The 20,804-nt window shown below is 33.5% G+C and overlaps 2 protein-coding genes across 3 annotated transcripts; one reads left to right on the forward strand and one right to left on the reverse strand.

Annotated features, from left to right (window-relative positions):
* The first annotated feature begins 1,924 nt into the window (after window positions 1-1,924).
* On the forward strand, window positions 1,925-14,203 carry LOC128031213 (neural cell adhesion molecule 1-like). 2 transcript variants are annotated; one of them, XM_052619491.1, is made up of 17 exons: window positions 1,925-1,952; window positions 4,386-4,515; window positions 5,377-5,448; window positions 6,147-6,344; window positions 6,442-6,624; window positions 7,596-7,739; window positions 7,833-7,950; window positions 8,622-8,776; window positions 9,205-9,338; window positions 9,568-9,685; window positions 9,816-9,983; window positions 10,071-10,190; window positions 11,843-11,970; window positions 12,074-12,239; window positions 12,339-12,534; window positions 13,099-13,224; window positions 13,516-14,203. In XM_052619491.1, exons 2-17 carry the CDS (start codon window positions 4,446-4,448, stop codon window positions 13,553-13,555), a joined length of 2,136 nt encoding a protein of 711 aa, XP_052475451.1. In that variant the 5' UTR covers window positions 1,925-1,952; window positions 4,386-4,445; the 3' UTR covers window positions 13,556-14,203. The 2 variants fall into 2 exon arrangements, with proteins under 2 accessions (XP_052475451.1, XP_052475452.1); XM_052619492.1 differs by having other exon boundaries at window positions 6,442-6,579.
* Window positions 14,204-14,216: 13 nt separating this feature from the next.
* Window positions 14,217-19,438, reverse strand: LOC128031215 (B-cell receptor CD22). Its single transcript, XM_052619493.1, has 8 exons — window positions 19,291-19,438; window positions 18,171-18,536; window positions 16,899-17,165; window positions 16,138-16,407; window positions 15,716-15,800; window positions 15,335-15,374; window positions 15,113-15,234; window positions 14,217-14,574 (listed from the first exon to the last, which is right to left on the reverse strand). The coding sequence occupies exons 1-8, from the start codon at window positions 19,328-19,330 to the stop codon at window positions 14,508-14,510; spliced, it is 1,257 nt and encodes a 418-aa protein (XP_052475453.1). The 5' UTR covers window positions 19,331-19,438; the 3' UTR covers window positions 14,217-14,507.
* Window positions 19,439-20,804: the final 1,366 nt, after the last annotated feature.

Here is a 20,804-nt window from a genome sequence, read left to right on the forward strand (position 1 = left end):
ACTGAGAAAAACACACACACACACACACACAAAACAAAACAAAAAAACACACACAGGTGGTAATGATTAAAGCTACAATAGATTAAATCTCATCAAAATAATGCCAGAAACATTAATTTAACAACATAAGATATAAAATAAAACACTTATGTACTTACGGTAACTGATAAGAAAAATTGAGTTCTTTTTCACTTCAAAAATTTTACATTTTACCTTATTAAGTATAAGGTATTAAGAAATGTCAGATTATTATTTTAATTTGAAATTATAACTATTTTATTACTTGTGCACTATATTCTAAATCATCTGAAGCCATACAATAATAGCTGAAATAAACAAACAAATGGAAAATTTACTGGAAATTGTCTGCCAGGGCATTATCCATTAATTTCCGTTGATTCTTAAATGCAACAAAATGCAGTGCAAAAATTCTAAATACCAGTAGAACATCTTAAAAAAAATCGATATGGAATTTTTTTTTTTTTTTTTTTGTGTGTGGTATGAATAACAGACTAAAATTATGTTATTTACTGATAATCTTCCCACCAAAATTACTATTGTGAAGCAATTTGGATGCTAATTGCTACTTTATTTTGGATCCCAAAACGGTCAATTTCCAGGATGTTCACACTCAAGGGGATGATTTTGAAAGATAAGGTCTTAAAATGAATTCAATTTTCTCTACCTTTGGCTTTGAAGATAAGGTCTTCCATCACAGCTTTTGCATGCTCGACTGCTCTGTGCTGTGTCTGATGTTGTTTTCACTTGATTTCCAGTTAAATAAACCATTGCCACCAGATAAACCCATTTAGATTGTGCTCAATCACTGCCAAAAAGCAGACGTGCTCCACAGTGGAGCATTATAAAACTTCTTATATAGGTCACAGAGTAATTCAAGTAATTGAAGATGTTTATGCCTAACAGTATGAGAGAGATTCATAGAGATTTCATGTCAATATTTAGAGAGTGTTCTGAATGATTTGACACTTGTTCTGGCCTTGAAAACTTATCAGTGAGTGAGAATAGCAGGTAGTAAACTTGTCACTTATCAGTCATGTTGACCTTGACCATAACTTCATTTGTCAGTTCAGGGAAACTTACTTTTATCATCTGTTACCTGGATCATTCCACGACCTTTGTGTTGCTAATGTACACCACCCAAAGCCTCTGTAATTTTGTCAGCGTTAGTTTTATTTATCAAACTACCAATATCACATAATATCAGTGATTTAATCATATTTAATTATCCCATTTATTTTACAACTTTCATGTATGTAATGCTTTGTCAAGCCGACATAAGTTTGATTCTGATACCTTGGTTTTCTAAATATTCATACTATTTAATAAATGTTATTTCATTTTATTTTTTAAATGCGTGTGTGTGTGTGTGTGTGTGTGTGACGGTGTGTTTTTGTGACATATCAGGACACAACTTTGTATAATGACATGGTTATGATACAGGTATTACAAAGAGAGGGTGACTTGTGGAAATAACCCATGTCCCCATTTTTCAAAATGCTTATAAATCATACAGAATTTGTTTTTTTGAGAAAGTAAAAATGCACAAAGTTTCCTGTGAGGGTTAGGGTTAGGTGTAGGGTTGGTGTAAGGCCATAAAATATACAGTTTGTACAGTATACAAACCATTACGCCCACTTTTCACAAAAACAAATGTGTGTGTGTGTGTGTGTGTGTGTAGGATAAGATTTTATTATATACTTATTAATCCAATAATAAAAAAATATGACTAACATTAGAATGCAGAATTCACAGAAAATCACATATAAAAGGGTTTTATAGGCTACGACGACGTATTCTAAAATATATCCCTAAAATAAATGTTTTGTTGGCTATTGTAAGCATCGCAGGCAAAATTATAATTCCGACTTGCCTGGAACAACATCTATTGTTTTCTGCACGCAAACACGCGGAGCTCTAATTTGTCAGAGCAGGTGAGTCAAACTGCTGACGTGGATTGTTCTTCTAAAGACAAAAATAAACTTGTGTTTGTTTGTAAACCATCTCTTCTGCTGATTACATTACTATGATACGTGACTGTAATCACTGCATCCTTTAGGAAGACTTGCTTGTCTGCTTGTTTTAGGATGAAGTATTTCATCATTGTAATGGATTGTAACTCATTTCTGACTTGCTGAACACTCCTTTGCTGATTACTACAAAAATCTCACACTTCCCGTGGTGTTAATCTATATCACGACATTGGATCAAATAGACTTATGAAGGCAAAAAATATGGCAATTTTAGATGAGAGATTTTAGCTTAGCTTAGAGAATAGAATTCTTTCTAATTCAAGTGTTTTGTATGTATTAAACCTAGAGAAAACACATCTGTGTATAAGTTAAAAACCATTTAGTTGCTGATACATAGTATTAAGTTGGGGTCTTTCAAGCAGCTTTCTCTCTCTAGAGTGAAAGGAGCAGTGAAATGTAATATCCGGAGTGGAGCACAAGCGGAGTTAAAGGTGCAATGTGTAATATTTACAAGGATCTATTTACAGAAATGCATTATAATTAGTGGTGGGCATAGATAGATTTTTTTAATCTAGATTAATCTCACTGTGATATTGAAATTAATCTAGATTAATCTAGATTAATCTAGATTAAAATGGCTCATTCAATTTCTGCCAAAGGCATTCAGAATATGTACGTATATGTAATACAGAAACCAAATAATTACATGTAAAATAGCACTGGATAGACTTCAATGTAAAAATGAAATATACAATCAAACCTACATTTATTCAGACACCTTCAACATTTCTCACATTATTACAGTTTTGCTATAGTATATATAAAAAATTATATCTGGTGTCTGAATAATTTTTGGTTTGACTGTTAAAACTACAAAGTAGTCAAGAGCAGTGAGTGATTTTCTTTCATTTTCTTGGATTAACATTACAGCAGCCCAAATTAGGCGCGGTCACTTTAAGAGATGATGAACGCATCCAATATAATACACATCCCATTATTTTCCTCAACGGTTTACTTTCACTTAAGAAATAGCTGACAGTTTTTTCGAGCATAATTTCCAAGGTGGATATTTTGACATTTTTGTATGTATTTGTCGGCACAAGAGGCAAAATAATCAAATTCGATGTTCAAGTGTTTTGAGACGCCTTTTTCTGCGCGAGCCCTGAACACCCCACCGCGAGTACTGAATTGGGCTCTTTCACATCTTTTTGTTTGTTCAAAATGAGATTTGTATTTGTTCGTTCAGGTGCAGGAGAGACTTCGAGGAGAACTTCGCAGAAGAGAGCTTCAGTGTCGCTGTCCGTGATACGCGGGTCTCTCTCTCTCTCTCTCTCTCCAAACAGAAGATGTTTCTAGATGAATTGTTATGTTGTTATTACCTTAGATTGAGCTATTTCTATCTACACATATCGTGGGTCCCCTTACATTGAAGTCACGTCATGTTTGTACAGTAGCCTTAAATGGTTTGTCACTTAGTTGTTTTTGCAAATAAAACACTGACACAATGACAAACAATTACATTAACATTAGCAATAACATTGATTTATTGAATAATGAAGTAAATATAACTCCTTGATTTACCTTTGTAAAGAAATCTCATTGTTCTCTGCTGAAGACATCTTTACCTGTGTCGGCCACCGTAGCTTTTATAAAGCACAACCTCACCACTAGACGCCGCTAAAAATTACACAGTGCACCTTTAATATAGATGCTTGGAGTCACTCCGCTCTCTTCATATATGAGATACTCCAGACCTGATTCTAAAGGGCTAAGTTCTTTCTTTAAAATTTACATTAATTGCCAGTTTAAATAAATCTATAAAGGCAATTTGAAACTTTCAGTTTTGCTGTAGTAGCACTTAATATCAGGTCACTTTCATACAACAGCGAACCCACACCTGATAAATGTTAAGCTAAATTTGATAACTGTACGTTAACTTTAAGTAAACTTATTTGTGTTCTTCTGTATGTTTATTTCTTTCAGTTATTTATAAGTATAAAATATTTAAATTATATTCTAGTTAGTTTAATATAAATAACTATTGATTAATAAATACGTAGACATATATAGCCAATTATAACCTATTAAAAAAAATCATATATAATAAATAATTTATTCCCTGTTTCCTATATTCACTAACGTGTATATGCATGTGTTTCTTTATCTTCTGCACGTTTATAATCATCTTCAATAAAATGCAAGATCGTGAGATTAAAATATCTTCTTCCTCCATCAAGTGTCAGGGGACCTCTGCTTGTTTCATCCGGCGCACAGGAGGGGAGGGCTGCTGGCGTCTGGGCGTCTCCGCATCCATGCACTTCTTCATCTGAAAGCATGGGGAGTTTGGATGTAAGATCCTCCAGATAACTAGTTTCCACTCTGTCTCTGTCGCAGCATATAAAACCACGTGGAGCACGCTGCCTGTCAGACTCCAAGAGAGGTGCTCTAGAAGAGATGACTGCAAACATGATGATGCTCAGGCTGTGTGGACTCCTTCTTATATGCTCAAGCTCAACAATAACAGGTGAGCAGGAATTTACTTTATTGATATTTGAGTGTAATTTCATTTCTCTGTAACAAATTGACTTGCTTTCATACAGTGGTGTCCAAAAGTGTGAGACCACATTGGAATGGAATTTATCAAAATGTCATTTTTAAGTATATGTTTTTTTATTTATTTAATGTTTTCACCCATATTGTTGTGCGGACAATATCATTTGTATTGAAATTAATTACATAAAAAAATATGCACAATTTCAGAAATATGTATATAAATAGCCACATATAAATGCAATATAATAAGAATGTATTGTAATAAAAATTAATAAACCAGAGGATGAATCAATCTACATTTGACACATGACTATTATGATGATTACGGATCAAAATATATAAAAACAAAAAAGAATATGCAAATTACTTAAAATATAATTTTGTTTTCCCTTTGAAAAGAAAGCAATTACATTGTTGACCTGTTCTTTGTAGCTTGATGTCTTTGATCACTTATACAGGAAGAAATATTGCTTTGCAAGGGAAGCTGGTCATTTCCAATGTCCAGTTACCCTTTTCATTGTCTGTAAGCCAATATTAGTAGTAGAGCTATTTGTGGTAGCAATGCAATAAAACTATCCTTTGGCATGAAAAAAAAGATCACAATTAAAGCTATCTTTTTTAAAATTCATAAAAATAAAATAGAAAATTAAAAACTTTTTTAAAGAAAAGATTCTTTAAAGATCAAATATTATTAAAAAAAACTATTCTTTACATAAAAAAGGGTTATTTTAAGAACTGTCCACTGAAATGTTCTTGGGGAACACTACATTTCTGGAAGAGTGTAAAGCTCACGGTTAATAATTTGTGGTTATTTGTTTTCTTTTCACTGTAGGTGCTAAAGTAGACATCATCTCTGGTGACTCAGATCTGATGGTGGGAAGCAGCACATTGCTCTTGTGCAAAGGTTGGTGTGTTTAGTACTAAGAGCTGACTAACTGAACCAAACAATGACCCCGAATTATATCTGTAAAACTAATAAAAATGTTTTAATATCATTACATTAGATGCAAAATATCAAATGAAGTGCAAATGAATGATGCATTTTTTTTAAACAAATCAGGGCTCAAGGTAATTTCAGTGAGTATATTAGTACTCCTCAAATGTCAATGATACTTTTTGTTTTCATTTAGAAAATTTTATCATTTGAAAAACAACAAACCCTTGAATATGGGTTTTGAATATCATATCACAATCTCTACCATTCTAAAATATTTTAACATTACAAATATTATGTTACTGTCATAAAATACCCAGGATGTGTGTGTGTGTTTATTTTTTTTTATTTATTTTTTTATCTGTGAAATATTAAAATTTTGCATATTAAGTAAATATAAAGTATTACAATAAATATGAAATATTATAAATTGTAATAAGTTATTGCATGCCTACATTTGTTGTGTCTGCTTAACTGAATAAATGACTTTAATCATCTAGTATAGTATAGCGAATTAACACCATATGGACATTCATACACTCATCTCTGGCTGATAACAGAATACTTAATAATTGTAACTTTGAAACAAGCTGTTTTTGTAAAGCAATATGTTTTGTTAAAAGTGCCATAAAATTAAATTATTTTCTATGTTCTGTTGCGTTGTTCAGCTGATTCAGAGGGAGAAATTAGATGGTTGAAAGATAATGAAGATGTTGATGAAGATCGCCATACAGTCGAGAAAATTGATGAATCCTCGAGTAAACTGATCTTGAAAAACGTTGAATTAGATGACGCTGGAATATATACCTGCGAGTTTGAAGATGATCACGGCCCAAAGAAGAGTAACTACCAGATCTACGTCTACCGTAGGTTCCCTTCTTCTGGTTCCTGAACACATTTATTTGTGAATTCACAAATTTTTGGAATAATTCTCATGTGAAACTTCTGAATGATTCTCATCAGAAACACCGGACTTTGGCAACACACGGACATACCATGAATTTCTGGTGAACCAGACAGTGACCATTCCCTGCGTGGTCTCCGGGAAGCCTGCGGTGGAGGTCTTCTGGTTTCGGAACAATCGCATCGTGAATGATGACGGTAGGGGGGATGGACATGCTGCAGGTCCTTCTGCTCTTTTATGTGGTATGGGGTCTCCTCACCTTCCTAGCTATCACTGATGCCTGTAGATGGCAGAATGGCAGAATGGCAGTGTGGCGATGGTGGACGATCCGGTGATGGGGTGGGTGGGGCCTGTGCAATCGTTTTCTAACCGATTTGCAAACAAATCGAGAGATGTTTCTCTCTAGTAATTCGGGAAACATCTGTGAACAGCTTGTAGTGTTTTTTGTTTCCTGTCTGATGGAGAGGCTAAAATATCAAGCCCTGCCCCATTTCAAATAAACGCCACCATTGACAACCTTAATGGGACAGTTCACCCCAAAATTAAAAGTCTATTATTATTTACTCACATTTCTCCTTTTGAGTTGCACAGGGTTTAGAATTATATAGAAACATACCTGTGGTGACGTTTCTTCTTAGTGATATTATGTTGCTCCTTAAATGCCTAACGGTACTTTCAGTGTGAATTGTCCAGTGATTGGTGCTTAAATCCAACCAAAATAGATGAACGTGAATCTGGCAAAAATCATGTAAAAAATGTTTTACAAAATTTGTGATTGAATGTATCACAGCAGTTCGGAAAATGAAATGCCTGGGGAGTGGTGCTGAAAGGTTAATGCTCTATGAAAGCAACATACAACCGACAATTAACTGTAAACAAAAGTAAGCATTAAATAAAAATGCATTTGCTGAAAATACATTTGCTCTTTACCAGGTGAGCTACTGAGCAAGTTTACAACATCAGATTCAACATATTGTGCAATTACTCGTAATGAACCGCAATCATAATTTCTGTTGGTGATCGCTTTGGGGTGGCACTGGGTACATTTCTGGAGCCTATTTTGCTAAATAATGATAGAGGTTTTAATTTTGGGGTGAACTGTCATTTAAGAGTGCGTGTGGGCTTTTAAAGGCTTTGTCTCATGAATCTAAAAGTAAAACTATTGCATCTTTGACATTCCTCACGCTCTGCCTTCCCTCTTCTCTTTGTATAGGACGAGGTCATCTCAGAATCCTGCCAGATAGGTCTCTGCAGATTCTGGGAATTCAGCAAGAAGACCGTGGAACCTACACTTGTGAAGGCAGGATCCAGGGACGCCCCATAGTAAGGGACCTCCAGATCTCTGTTGTTGTTAATGGTGAGGACATAGAGGAATTAATCATGTTTGTTCTTAGTGTTGCCTGGGTGAATATGTCCTCTTAATGTCTACTTTAAAAATCCCATTCTCCAGAGCCACCAACTGTCCTCATTAATCAGAAGGGAATGAAGGTTTCTGCCGGACCTAACACCACTGTGTCTATAGCCTGCCTGGTCAAAGGAGTACCCACTCCAAACATTTCATGGATATTGTATGTATATCAATAGAAATGCTATAATATTTGATTCATGCTTACCTATAATACTTAGTCTGACTAGTATAATCCATCCTGACTACTTCTACGGCTTCAATTCAAAACCTAGTGAGCTACCTACATAGGCAGCATAATAGGCGTCAAGAGACCGTCTCTAGGCAAGTTTATGTATATAGCAAATTCCATACACAATGGCAATTCAAAATACTTTACATAAAAGGGTTTTTAAAATAAACATAAAAGATTGTTAAGACATAAAAATAACCATAGAACATAAGAAATACAAATTATAACTTGATGAAAAATTTATTTAAACCAAATTATAAATATATTATAAATACCAAAAAGTACTAATAAAAAATGGTTCAGGCAAATATGAAATCAGAATGTTTGTGTTTATTAGACGGACGTTTTGTTAGTAGCACCAAGTTAATACAAAATTTTATTGAAATCAGTTGTTAACAGAAAGGTAGCTCACAAGTTTTTGTTACCGAGTCTATACTATGTCTTTACACATATTCTTTAGTCTCAGTCTTCATCTTTCCATTTTGTGTATTTGGAGCTTTCCCTTTGTCTCTTGTTGTTAGTTCTTCTTCCATGAGTACATTTGTGTTGTATTAATGAACAATAGTGGCAAACAGACTGTGTTTCTGCATCTTTCCCCTCAGCCCTTCCCCTTCTGATGTCTCCCGTTACAAATTCAACTCTGATAAGAGCGAGCTCACCATCTCTGCAGTGACCAGGAGTGATTTTGGAGAGTATGTCTGCATAGCTACCAATAAGATCGGGGAAAACAGCGCCACGTTTATTCTGGAAGTCTCAGGTAAAGCAATGCTCTAGAAACATAAAATTAAATGATGGATTTGTACATTGCTGAAAGCACGGAGGCATCAGATGAGGGCAGGTGGTCTGCATTCATTTGTTTTTGGACGATTAACAGTAATAAAATGTAACATTACTTCTTGAAGTCAGGTGTTTACTGTAGTCACAAACACAGATATGGGGAATTTGGTGCCATGCAAGCATCAAATTGACACTCGGCAATGGGCCAGACCGAAACAAAAACATTTTGACTCTTTATTACATTAATCTATTCCACAGTAGTTGTATGACTCGATGTATATTTTTAATGTTCATTAGCTGTTTAATATAGGTAGGTTATTCTATTAGAGTGGTTGGCTTGTCAGTCAAGCATATACATTCATTTTATAATTAAATGAAATTAATTATTAATATTTTTACCATTTTCAGAGCATCCAGCTGTAGTTTTGGATCAAACCAAGCTGACAGTTATTCCAGGAGAAGCTGTATCTGTGAACTGCAATGCCACGGGACATCCAACTCCAACCGTACAGTGGTTCAGGAAGACTACCAGAGAAAAAATGGTGAGAAACATCTACATTTTAGTTTGCAATTTTGGAAATATGTTTAAGTCAATAAAATCTAGCTTGGGTTGAAATAATTATTTTTATGATTGGATTGTAATTGATGTTGGTGGCAGCGAGGGGGGACTCTGTATCTACAGGAAGTTTGACCCACGTACTTTTCTCTTTGGTCTTAATTACTTTTTCCTGTCTCTTATTGTCTTTCCTGTTTGCATGAACGTGCGGTTAGATGAATGTGGAGGGATCTGAGCTGATTATTGAAAATGTAATGCCCTCTGATGGTGGCTTCTACTCCTGCATAGCCAGCAATACAGTGGGAACAACCTCTGAGGACTTCCAGCTGATAAGTAAGGCTCTTTTAGTGGCTTCAGTAATGTAGAAATAATGTTTTTTGTAATTTTATTATATAGTTTTATTTTCTGAATAAACTTTTGATATTGCTTGTCATTAATAAATGATGTTCCTCTCTCTCAAAAGCCTGGCCTGGGACACCCACTAAGTTCAGTGTGGCCCCGGGGCCCTCATCTTCTGTCCTCATCCAGAGTGCCTCGGTGCTGGATGGAGGGTCCTCCATTATCCAGTACATCCTTCAGTGGAAGAAACCGTCTGAAGACACCTGGAGTGAAAGCCTTGTCAAGCCCACAGGTAAATAAGTTTCTCACTCAGAGAAGTTAAGTTTATGTTTTGATGGTTTTTAAATTCAAATGTGTGATGAAACGCTTACATTTGTAGATCCCCTGGTGATCACGGGCCTTGAGCCGTACACAGAGTACTCCATTCGCTTTGCCGCCAAAAACTCTCACTACCAGGGAAACTTCTCCACCGAACACAAGATCTTCTCACAGTCCCAACGTGAGTATCAGCAGAGCTATCTTTTGTCTATTCACTTCATCCGCTTCATATCCACCATTTTCTATGTTGATAGCTGTTATTAATATTGTTGTCACTTTTTTAAGCTATTGGCAAGCCAATTGGATTCTGCACACAAATAGTTGATATAGCCTGTGCTGTGGCATTGAATTAATTGGCTTTAGTAAATTGAGAGGCTAGATGCAATATTTGTATTTTCTGAAAATGTTAAATTAATTTGATACACCTTAAGACCACTTGGATCTTGCCACTGGTTTGCAGGCAAAATATTATTTTTTAAATAATGCAAAGACGTTTTAGCCAGTTATTTAGATATTTTTACTGTAGATTCATGCTGTCATTCTTGTCATGCATCAGTCCCTGTTTGCTCATCACATATGTTCATGATTTGCTTCTGCTGTCCATTCTTCCTCTAATTGCCACCTGCTTGATGATGACCATTCTCCATTCATTACAACCTGCTCCTGGTCCCGGGGCCATCCATTGCCTTATTCTGACCTTCCTTTGTAGATGGTAAATCAACATTTTGAATGCATACATCTCCAGTTGATAGGCTAAAACACAAGCCTAATTGTTTACTGTGCTATAGACGTGTGAAAGTGAGTTTACCTGCATGTTTTCAATGCTGAAGAAAAGGAGAACACAGAAAATCACTGCTTCAGCATGAAATGTTGGTCTACCGCTCTCGCACATCTATACTATAGTGAACAATTTTGGAGTTTATCCACTGGATTGTCAAATACTTAAGTATGATGCAGACATTCTCTGATAAATTTAATAAAATATAAAGGTCAACAGTGAAACATCAAATGTAGTATTCTTAGATTAACTAGGGTTGGGTGATTTACAATCATTTAAATTGACTTTTTATTTGACCAATGAAACAATTTCTTAAATTTTACAAAAAATAGTGTCAGGGTTGGTAAGTTTGATTCGTTTCTGTGATTCGAAATTCTGATTCAGTGATTCATTCTTCACGTCTTACATGTGTCATTATATTAATTAGTGTGGAAAACATGCAGTCTAACTATATATTTACTGTATTTAAGTATATGCAATAAACATTTTATATAATTTCGAAATTACCAAATTTTGGGGTCAGTAGGATTTTTGTGCATGGACCCTTTAGGAAAAGGAATCCTGCAAAAATTCCACAAAATATTAAGCAGCTCAGCTGTTTTCAACATTGAATCAGCATATGGGAATGATTTCGAAAGGATTGTGTGACACTGAAGACTGGAGTAATGAAGCCGAAAATTCAGCTTTGACATCACAAGTTCATATATATTCATACAGAAAACAGTTTTTATAATAATATTTTGCAATGGATCTGTTTTTATTCTATTTCTGTCAAATGCAGCCTTGGTGAGTGTTAGAGACTTAGACAAAAATAGAGTGCTAGAGTGTTAGAAAAAAAAATATATAAAAATGTGTTCCAACCCCAAAATTCAGAATGATATATATTAAATAATTTGATGATGAATATCATTAAAATAAAATAATGATAAATATGAATATAAATTAAAATAAAAAAATCAATTTAAATCAAAATCACCCAGCCCTAAGATCAGTCTGTTACACTGTTTCTCTGTTCCCTTTCCCTTTATTTGATGTTTCCTCTTTCCTTTGTACAGGGGAACCCGGCAGCCCCATTCTGTCTCTGAGTGAGAAAAAGCTGGACACAAACTCAGTCTACATCCCTATTAAACAGCTGAAAGATGGAGACTCTCCTATCCTACGCTACATCGTACGCTACAAAGAGGTCAGTCTGAAATCCAGCCAAAAACTTCTCAGTTTATCTCAGCAGTGTATGTATTTTAAATATGTGAAGTATGTAAATCTAATATGTCACTCGTTTGGAACAGAACCATGAAAAAGAGGAATGGACTAAAAAAGAAATTCCTGGAAACTCCACCAAAATCCATCTGAAAAACCTCCAGTACAATGCTAACTATCAAATGGAAGTTTCTGCAGTAAACCACAATGGCTCCTCCAGGACTTCCACAGTTAACTTCACCGTCCCACAACCTGGTAGGATTGATTAGAGAAAGTGCAATAATATTATGCATTGTTTGCTTAACAAATAGTTCACTCTTCAGTGATTTGAATTGATTTCTCCTTCTCTTGCAGTCAGTCAGCCAGCGTTAGGGAAAGCAGGTGTGGTGGGAATTGTAATGGTCATCTTCTTGGTGCTGATGGTATCAGTAGATGCTTTCTGTTGCTACACCAATCACTGTGGCCTGCTTAATTTCCTCGCTCGTAAACTATTTGGACATAAAGTTTCAGAGTCTAAAGAGATGGATGTAGAGGCCAATAATTCCATTAGGTAAGACAACTAGTTTTCCAACAAAGCTAATTTTTGCACATGTGTTACTTTATGGAGATTGCATATAGTTCATAAAAGAAATTGTTCACTCCAGAATTAAACCCCTTCTTGTAGGAAAACAGTTAAAAAAAGAAAAATCCCACAAGAAAGTCGATGCAACTTGTTCCAAAATAGACAAAAAGCACAATAAGATTATCATAAATGAAGTCCAAAAGACATTTGAATTTGTGATTAATTTAATTAATAAATTAATTATATAAATTAATAAATGAGCAAATATATAAATATAAATAATAATAATTTATGATAATTTTAATTGATGCATTTTAAACTAACAAGAGTATATATAAACAAAATGATTAATAATAACTCAAAAAGCACATAAAGATGTTTCTTCGCAATTTACCTTATGAGCTTTTGATGTCTAATGAAGGAGTCTAATGATGTCTTATAACTAACTAAGATGTTGATTTCTATACTAAAAATTCAATTTTAGAGCTTTGCATTTAGTCAGATTTGTTGTTTCCTATGTGTGATTCAGTCCTCATGTGTCCTTTGATACAGAGACGTGAAGCTGAGCGGGATAACACTACCACGAGGCAGCATCCCAAAGCTTCAGTCATCCAATGGGGCAGTGAATGACAATCATTCAGAAGTCACGTGTGACAAAGCGCCTCTTACCAAATTCGAGTAGGTGCCAACCTCAAATATGACATACATGCAAATGATTTGTAATTCCTAGATCATACATAATAGTAAATAATCACAGAATTTTCGTATATGGTGAACTATTGCTTTAAATCACATTTTTTAACTCTTGTTTTACATTTTAAAAAAAAATAATTTTCTCTATATATCCACTCCCCCGGAAAACAATTAATCAATACAGTAAGCAGCTTGTGTATTTTCTTCTATCACATGCATTGTAGAAATAATAATATATTCTCTCCTTTCCTTTTTTTTCCTTTTTTTTTTTTCTAGGAAGAAACCAGAATCTGGTGACCCAGCAGCAGAGGCTTAGATGAAGATACTATACACAACACAATGCTATGAAAACATTGAACACTTCAATGGCCAACATGGCTCAACCAATAGTGTGAGTTTCGGGGCGGGACAATCTGTTTGTCTGACCAATGACAGATGCGGGAGTTTTTGCGAAACCTGTTTGAAAGATATAAAACTTCATACATGATATACTTCACATTTAAGTGATGCAGTCTGAAACAAATATGCAAACATCAGAAAGGACGACTGTTATTTGCAGGAAAACATTCAAGTCCCGTGTGATTTGGATTATGTTTGTTCTTAAATTGTGATTGTACTAAATGTAGGATGTAAAGGAATATATGATTGTGATCCAGCACTGTAAATACTGTACGTGACAAATGCTGCTTGAGCTGAATGTAGTTCAGTAGTGAGCAGATAAAAGCAAAATGCAGCTAAGTTGAATATGATGTTGACATGTTAAAGTATATTACTGACACAATGGGAGCATAATATCATAGCATAATAACATCACTTATGTTAATTTATTGCACATTTAACATATGCTTGTAGCTTGTATAAAATCTTGATTAAAGGAATAGGTGAAAGAAAGAGTGTCCAATGGACTTGGTAAGACATGAATTTTCCCTTTTATGTGAACAATAATAACTTAAAAAAAAGAAAATATAGATATAATATAGATATAACTGTGCATTTTATTTGTTCCAACTTGTTTTTCAACATTGCATTTCATTTATTTCATAAATGCACCATGTTTGAATTTTTTGGTCAAGTGATGTTTAATGTGGATGTAAATACAGATGCATGCAAAAAGATGTACATATAGATTTACTAATTTTATTTTATCTTCTCTGTACATTGTATAAATTTATTTGCAGCTATAGACATTTAATTCTTTTGAATAAAAAGAGAGAAATTTCAACAACAGCTGCTTGCTGAATCTCATTATTCACAGTGTTAAGATTCATTCACTTGTTGTAGCTAAGAAGGCTGTAGATGATCACAGTGTCGGCCGCTTGACTGTTGCAACGTGGTCTACAAAACAAAAGAAATGTTTATATGGATTAGATTAGACAGTCTTTTATTTAAAATAAAATGTTGCTTTAAAATTATATATCAATAACATATTTTATAATGAATATATCATAAAGATATTATATAAAAATATTAAATAATTATATATATATATATATATATATATATATATATATATATATATATATATATATATATATATATATATATATATATATATATATATATATATATATAAAATAGCAGTGTGTCCACAAAATAAATTTTTACATTAATTACAGCCAATTTGTTTAAACTAAAAAAAAATAAGGAAGCAATTTTTTTAAATATATATATATATATATATATATATATATATATATATATACAGTAAATCTTTTATGCCTCATTTCTTTTTTTTTTAAGCCTGTTGATGCTTCTTCAATGTCTGAACCTTCCTGTTTATCAAGACATATGCCAACACATACATGGGGTTAATGAATTAGTTCCACAGATTTCCCCCCATGAAAAATAACCATCATGACATTTTAATCATCACCTGTCTGAGGCTGGAGGAAGACTTAGATCTGCATAGACCACGCTTGTGTAATATTTTCCCTCAGACTCTTGTGATTTTCTCAGGTTCTCGTAGATCTCCTCTGTGACAGTGGCTGCAGGTGTCTGATCAGAGATGACAATCTTTAGTGTTCATTTATTGTGCATTTAATACATACAGAGGCTTTTTGTTCAGAATACAATGAACTGTTCATGTGTTTAATACCTGTTCTGTGGGATGCTTCTTTGACGTAAACTGTATCCTCCTGTAAAGATGTAAACAGATACAGTTTTACAGACTCGTTTAATTTAATCCACGTATGGCGTCTAACCTGACTAGATTCACACCAATTATTATGTAAATCGGTTAATATTAGCTGCATGTGATAGATTTGCGCAAACCGATTGCATGTTTGACACGTACATGTATGAAATCAGAGCAGCGCAATACTAAACGCAGTACATGAAGTCATCAGGGGCTTGTGTAATATGTAATGTCATTTCCACAAAGTACAAACTCAAGCAATCAGTTGACGTTTAACACGTATATGAACTTTATGTTCTCTCTGCATTTCAGTATATTATCACATGCTGTGTGTCCACTCACCAAATAATGAGACCAAAAATGACAACAGCCATTAGAAACAGAAACACAGCTGTTGCAGTCAGCAAGACATTTTGATGAACGGACACTATAAACACAAACAAACAAAAAAGTTAGATAAATTTGTAAACTTTGCTCAGAAAAGCGTAATTTTCTTAATATGTCTCATGCTAATTTTCTGTACTGAACCAATACCGAATTGTGATATTTTCCAAAATGTGCAGTGTAAGGATGTTATTTTCAGTGTGATGAGTGAACGGTTCTAATGTTATAAAACATAATGTTTTTACGCAAAGTTCAACTAAAAATGAAGAAAAAAACATACATGATGTTTTTAATGCACTGAAGACACTATACATATATTTTGTGCAATATTTAGTGAGCAGGATTCCATTTGGAATGCAACCTGAAATATTTTCTATTACCTTCAACATTCAATGCTATGACTGAAGAGTTTTGAGAACCCATGTCATTTTTAGCAATGCAGAAGTATTGTCCATTATCCTTCTGACTGGCAGATTTGATGTAGAATTCACGATCAAGTCCTATATGAGAGACCTTTGCTTCTTTGATCAGAAACCAACTGTAGTTTGTCACTGAAGGATTGGCATTGTTCATGCAGATCAGAGTCAGTGAGTTCCCTTCTCGTTTCTTTCCAGATGGAAAAACAGCTATTTCAACATTCTTTGGGATATCTGTGGTGAAAAGCAACAGGATATTTGCAAGAGAACTTTGAAACATTTGCATGCTATGCTACTGTTGCACAGAGATGTTGCATCAGAAACGGTGACTGTGGGTTAGTGAAATCTTCTGAAATCATCTATTTTTTTTTTTATTTTTTTTTTCAAAGCTGCTTTAATATAGAGGTCTAATTTCAAATTCAAGCAACATCTCTGTGAGATGTGAATATTTTAATAAACATACATACATATACTTTTATTCAAAATTGATATATATATATTTTGAATAAAAGTTCATTTTCAATGAAATGGCATCTTGTGATATATTATTACACTTTAAAATAAGTTTCCTATTTTAATAATTTTAAGATGTAGCAGTAGTCATTACTCCAGTCTTCAGTGCCACATGATCCTTCAGATATCATTCTAATATACTGACTTGCTGCTCAAGAAACACTTCTCATTATTATCAACGTTAAAGTGCTGCTTGAGAGATGTGAACATACATTTTACGTCAAGCAGTATTTCATCTGTTGAAGTTGAGCTGCTCGTCTTCAGACCGCAGGAGTAGTTGCCAAAATCATGGTGAGAGACAGAAGCGATGTGGAACACATTATCAGTGGCTTCTGGAATCAGACGTTGATTTTTAAACCAGGCAAACGGCTCTTTTTTTGGGGTACAGTTTTCTGTGCCGCATGTCAGTGTCACAGAGTCTCCTTCATGAATGTGTCCATTCTTCTTTTGCGTTTTCACTGTTACTCTAAAAGGTAGAACTGTTAAAAGTAGGGTCGATTAATGAAATGTAATCAGAAACCTGTTTTAAAACTAAAAAGATTAGAACATCAGCATCCCAGCATCCCATCCTTTATTGGCATTGATGGTTCCATGAAGAACCTGTAACAAACTTGGAACCTTTCCATTGCTCAAAAGCTTCTTTATAGTGGAAAAATGTTCTTAAGATTATAAAAAAGGAGGTAGAGCTTTCTCACATTTGGCTCCCAAACTCTGGAATAGCCTTCCTGATAATGTTCGGGGTTCAGACACACTCTCTCTGTTTAAATCTAGATTAAAAACACATCTCTTTCGCCAAGCATTCGCATAATGTATCTTTTTAATTGTGAGTGTAGTTGCATCTGATCAAAGGTGCATTTTTATTCATTAGCTTGGGTTAAACTAATTTTACTTTGTTGGATCAGCAGCTATGCTAATGATGTCCGTATTTTGTTTCTAGGATTTACACAAGCTCCAGTCTGGATCCAGAACACCTGAGAAGAGATGATGCTGACCCTCAGAGGACCTCAGATGATGCTAACCCTGAATCAACAAACAGAACTAACAAATATTGCTAAATGTGTGACTGAATCAACTTAATTAATAATATTGATAGTTCATCGTCTAGCTGACTACGTCTTGTATTATTATTATTATTATTATTTTTTCTAAAATCCTGTCAAATGTGCACAAACTACTAGCTACTACTAAATATTGTAGAAACATGATTTTCTGTAAAGTTGCTTTGTAACGATTTGTTTTGTAAAGAGCGCTATACAAATAAACTTGAATTGAATTGAAAACTTGAAAAAAAATGGTGTTTACACTAAGAAAAAAAAAAAGGTTATATAACTGAAAGGTTCTTTGAGGAACCAGAAATGGTTCTTCTATGGTATCACTAAAAAAAAAAAAAAAAAATGGGAACCTTTGATATTTAGAGTGTTTGTTGGAGATAGTGGTTTGCTGATATTTTATTTGTCATTGAACTAAACTGGTCTTTCATTTACCTGCTACGCTGAGGTTTATGCCCCATGGTCCAGTGTATTTTCCGTGATCATATTCCAAGCGAAAGAAATACATTCCGTTGTCACTTTTGGAGACATTGTGTATCTGCAGCGAGCAGTTTCTGTCTTGGTTTGCATAAGCTGTTCTGTTTTTGTACAGCTGGTGAATCTCTGCTGTATTTGAGTGATAGACAGATATTCCAAACTGTGTTCCGTCTTGTTTCTGATTAGATAATGGCTTGAACCATCTTGTTGTTTTAAGTGTAGAATAAAGTGGATAATCAAAGGTGCAGCTGAAATCCACAGATGATCTTTCCAATACACATATGCTTTTAGGGTGGTATAAAACTGACAATGAAGCCACAGCAGCTAAACACACACAAAAAATGTTTGTTAATGTTTTCAGTTAGTCACCATTACTCCTTGTTCTTCACCAACAATCACTTTTATGGAGTCTAGAATTAAAATAAAGATTCTAATAAACTACAAATAACTGGATATGACCAAAATGTATCAAACTCTTTAGTCCCGTTGTTCTCAACCAGGGGAAATATATGGAGCATCAGCCCACTTACAAAGGCCATAAATTGCTTAAAATTATTTAAAATTGAATAAAACAATTTTCTAAATCAGCTAAAATATATAATTTTTTATTTTAATTTTTTGTTCTACCAACAACTATAATATCCATTGTAATTTTAAAAGTGTGATTTCCACAGGGATGGAATAGTCATGGAAATGTTAGAATTAGTCCTTTTTTTTTTTTTTTTTTTTTTTTATGCCAAGCTCTGAAATATCTTATTGAGCAGAACACTTCATCCGAAAATTATAAACAACTGGAAATATCATATAAATTCTTTGGTCATGTCAACCCTGAAATAAATTCAGTTATTTGAATGCCTGGAATTATGGAATTTAATTAGTTTATTTTTATTATTTATAATAATTTATTTTTTTCGTTTGTATTATTTAACTATTAATATTATATATATATATATATATATATATATATATATATATATATATATATATATATATATATATATATATAACCACTGATTTAATCAATCTGTTTAGTCAATAACATCATCTACAACTAAAATATTCAAATACAAATACTCACCTGATAGTAACATCGGCAATAATGTGCTGATGTAAAACATGTTTTATCCCTTTAGCAGTGTTGTCTAAGAAGAAAACACTCGTTACATTAGACACATCAGTAAGTTCCAGTGTTACTACACAACAGGTCTAATATATTTCATGCTTGCATCAGTAAACGGACATCCTTGTTCCATGGTGGAACACTTCCCTAAATCTGTGCTCGTAATTTAATTCCTTTATTTTATGTTTGATTAATAAGAAATATATATATATATATATATATATATATATATATATATATATATATATATATATATATATATATATATATATATATATATATATATATATATATATGATTGATATATTTGGTATGATTTAAAGCTTGGCGAGCAGATATGTCCATAATGTTTATTAAGTGAAACTGATGATTTTTAACTCTTAAAACAGGATCTTAAACAGGAACAAAAGGAGATGACAGCCGATGTGAGATGATGTAAGAATGTATTAGCTAAGTGATGGACATCAGTGAAAGTTAAGGACACCAGTAAGATGATAACTCACAAATATCATCTTATTAAAATAACCAGTTTTCTTGCGTTTACATGCCGTGCGAAATTGGAGTACGAGGCAAAAAACTACCTGTTGAGACCAGTTTAGACTAACGCCGTTTAACGACCTTGCTCCGATAAAAGAAAACGGGTTACCCCGTTTACATTAACAAGTGCTTTCTCGGTTTATTAAGCGTAATCGGTTTAAGCACGTGCATGTAAATGAGCTCATTGAGAGAAAGTTCCCTCTACAGTCTCCATTGAAGATTTTCTCTTTGAAAGGGGGAAAATAGATGTATGTACGATTAACATGGAATTACTGTACATCTCTTAAAATATGGCTGTAATAAATGAATGTAATGACTGCTTCAGGGTGTAGTGTTTTGTGACAGCAATGTACTGTTTCTGTGGAGTTCAGGCTCAAAGTCATGCAGCATTGCTTGCCAATAGCGCTCCCTACTGTCAAGGCAAAAATAAAACATTTATTTTGCCAAGAAGAGGACGAATCCATCTAATCAGTTTTATTTTTGTTCAAAAAAACTCACACAGTGAAAAACAAATAGAAAAAAAAAACCTAGTGATAAAGCAAAATGACGGATCAGTTTTAATTTTACATTGATCACACTCAAAATGTGTAATTTATAGCCGATTATGTATGTATATATATAAAAAAACATTACATTATAAAAAAAAAAACTTTTAAGATGTTATTAATTTTTATTTACTTTTCCAGGCCTGGAAATCCCCATTTTAACATAATAATAATAATAATAATAATAATAATAATAATAATAATAATAATAATAATAATAATAATATGCCTACTTTGTCGTCCGGTCTAAATAATAATAATAATTATAATAATAATTTTCGACAATGCAAATTTACTAATAGTGGGTCGGAGGATTTTTTTTTTTCAATTTATTTTAATTTAAATTTTTTATTTTTACGAAGTGAATAGAGTGATACCAACCAGAGACCT

Source organism: Carassius gibelio, chromosome A16, assembly GCF_023724105.1.
Source record: "Carassius gibelio isolate Cgi1373 ecotype wild population from Czech Republic chromosome A16, carGib1.2-hapl.c, whole genome shotgun sequence".
Classification (NCBI taxonomy): domain Eukaryota; kingdom Metazoa; phylum Chordata; class Actinopteri; order Cypriniformes; family Cyprinidae; genus Carassius; species Carassius gibelio.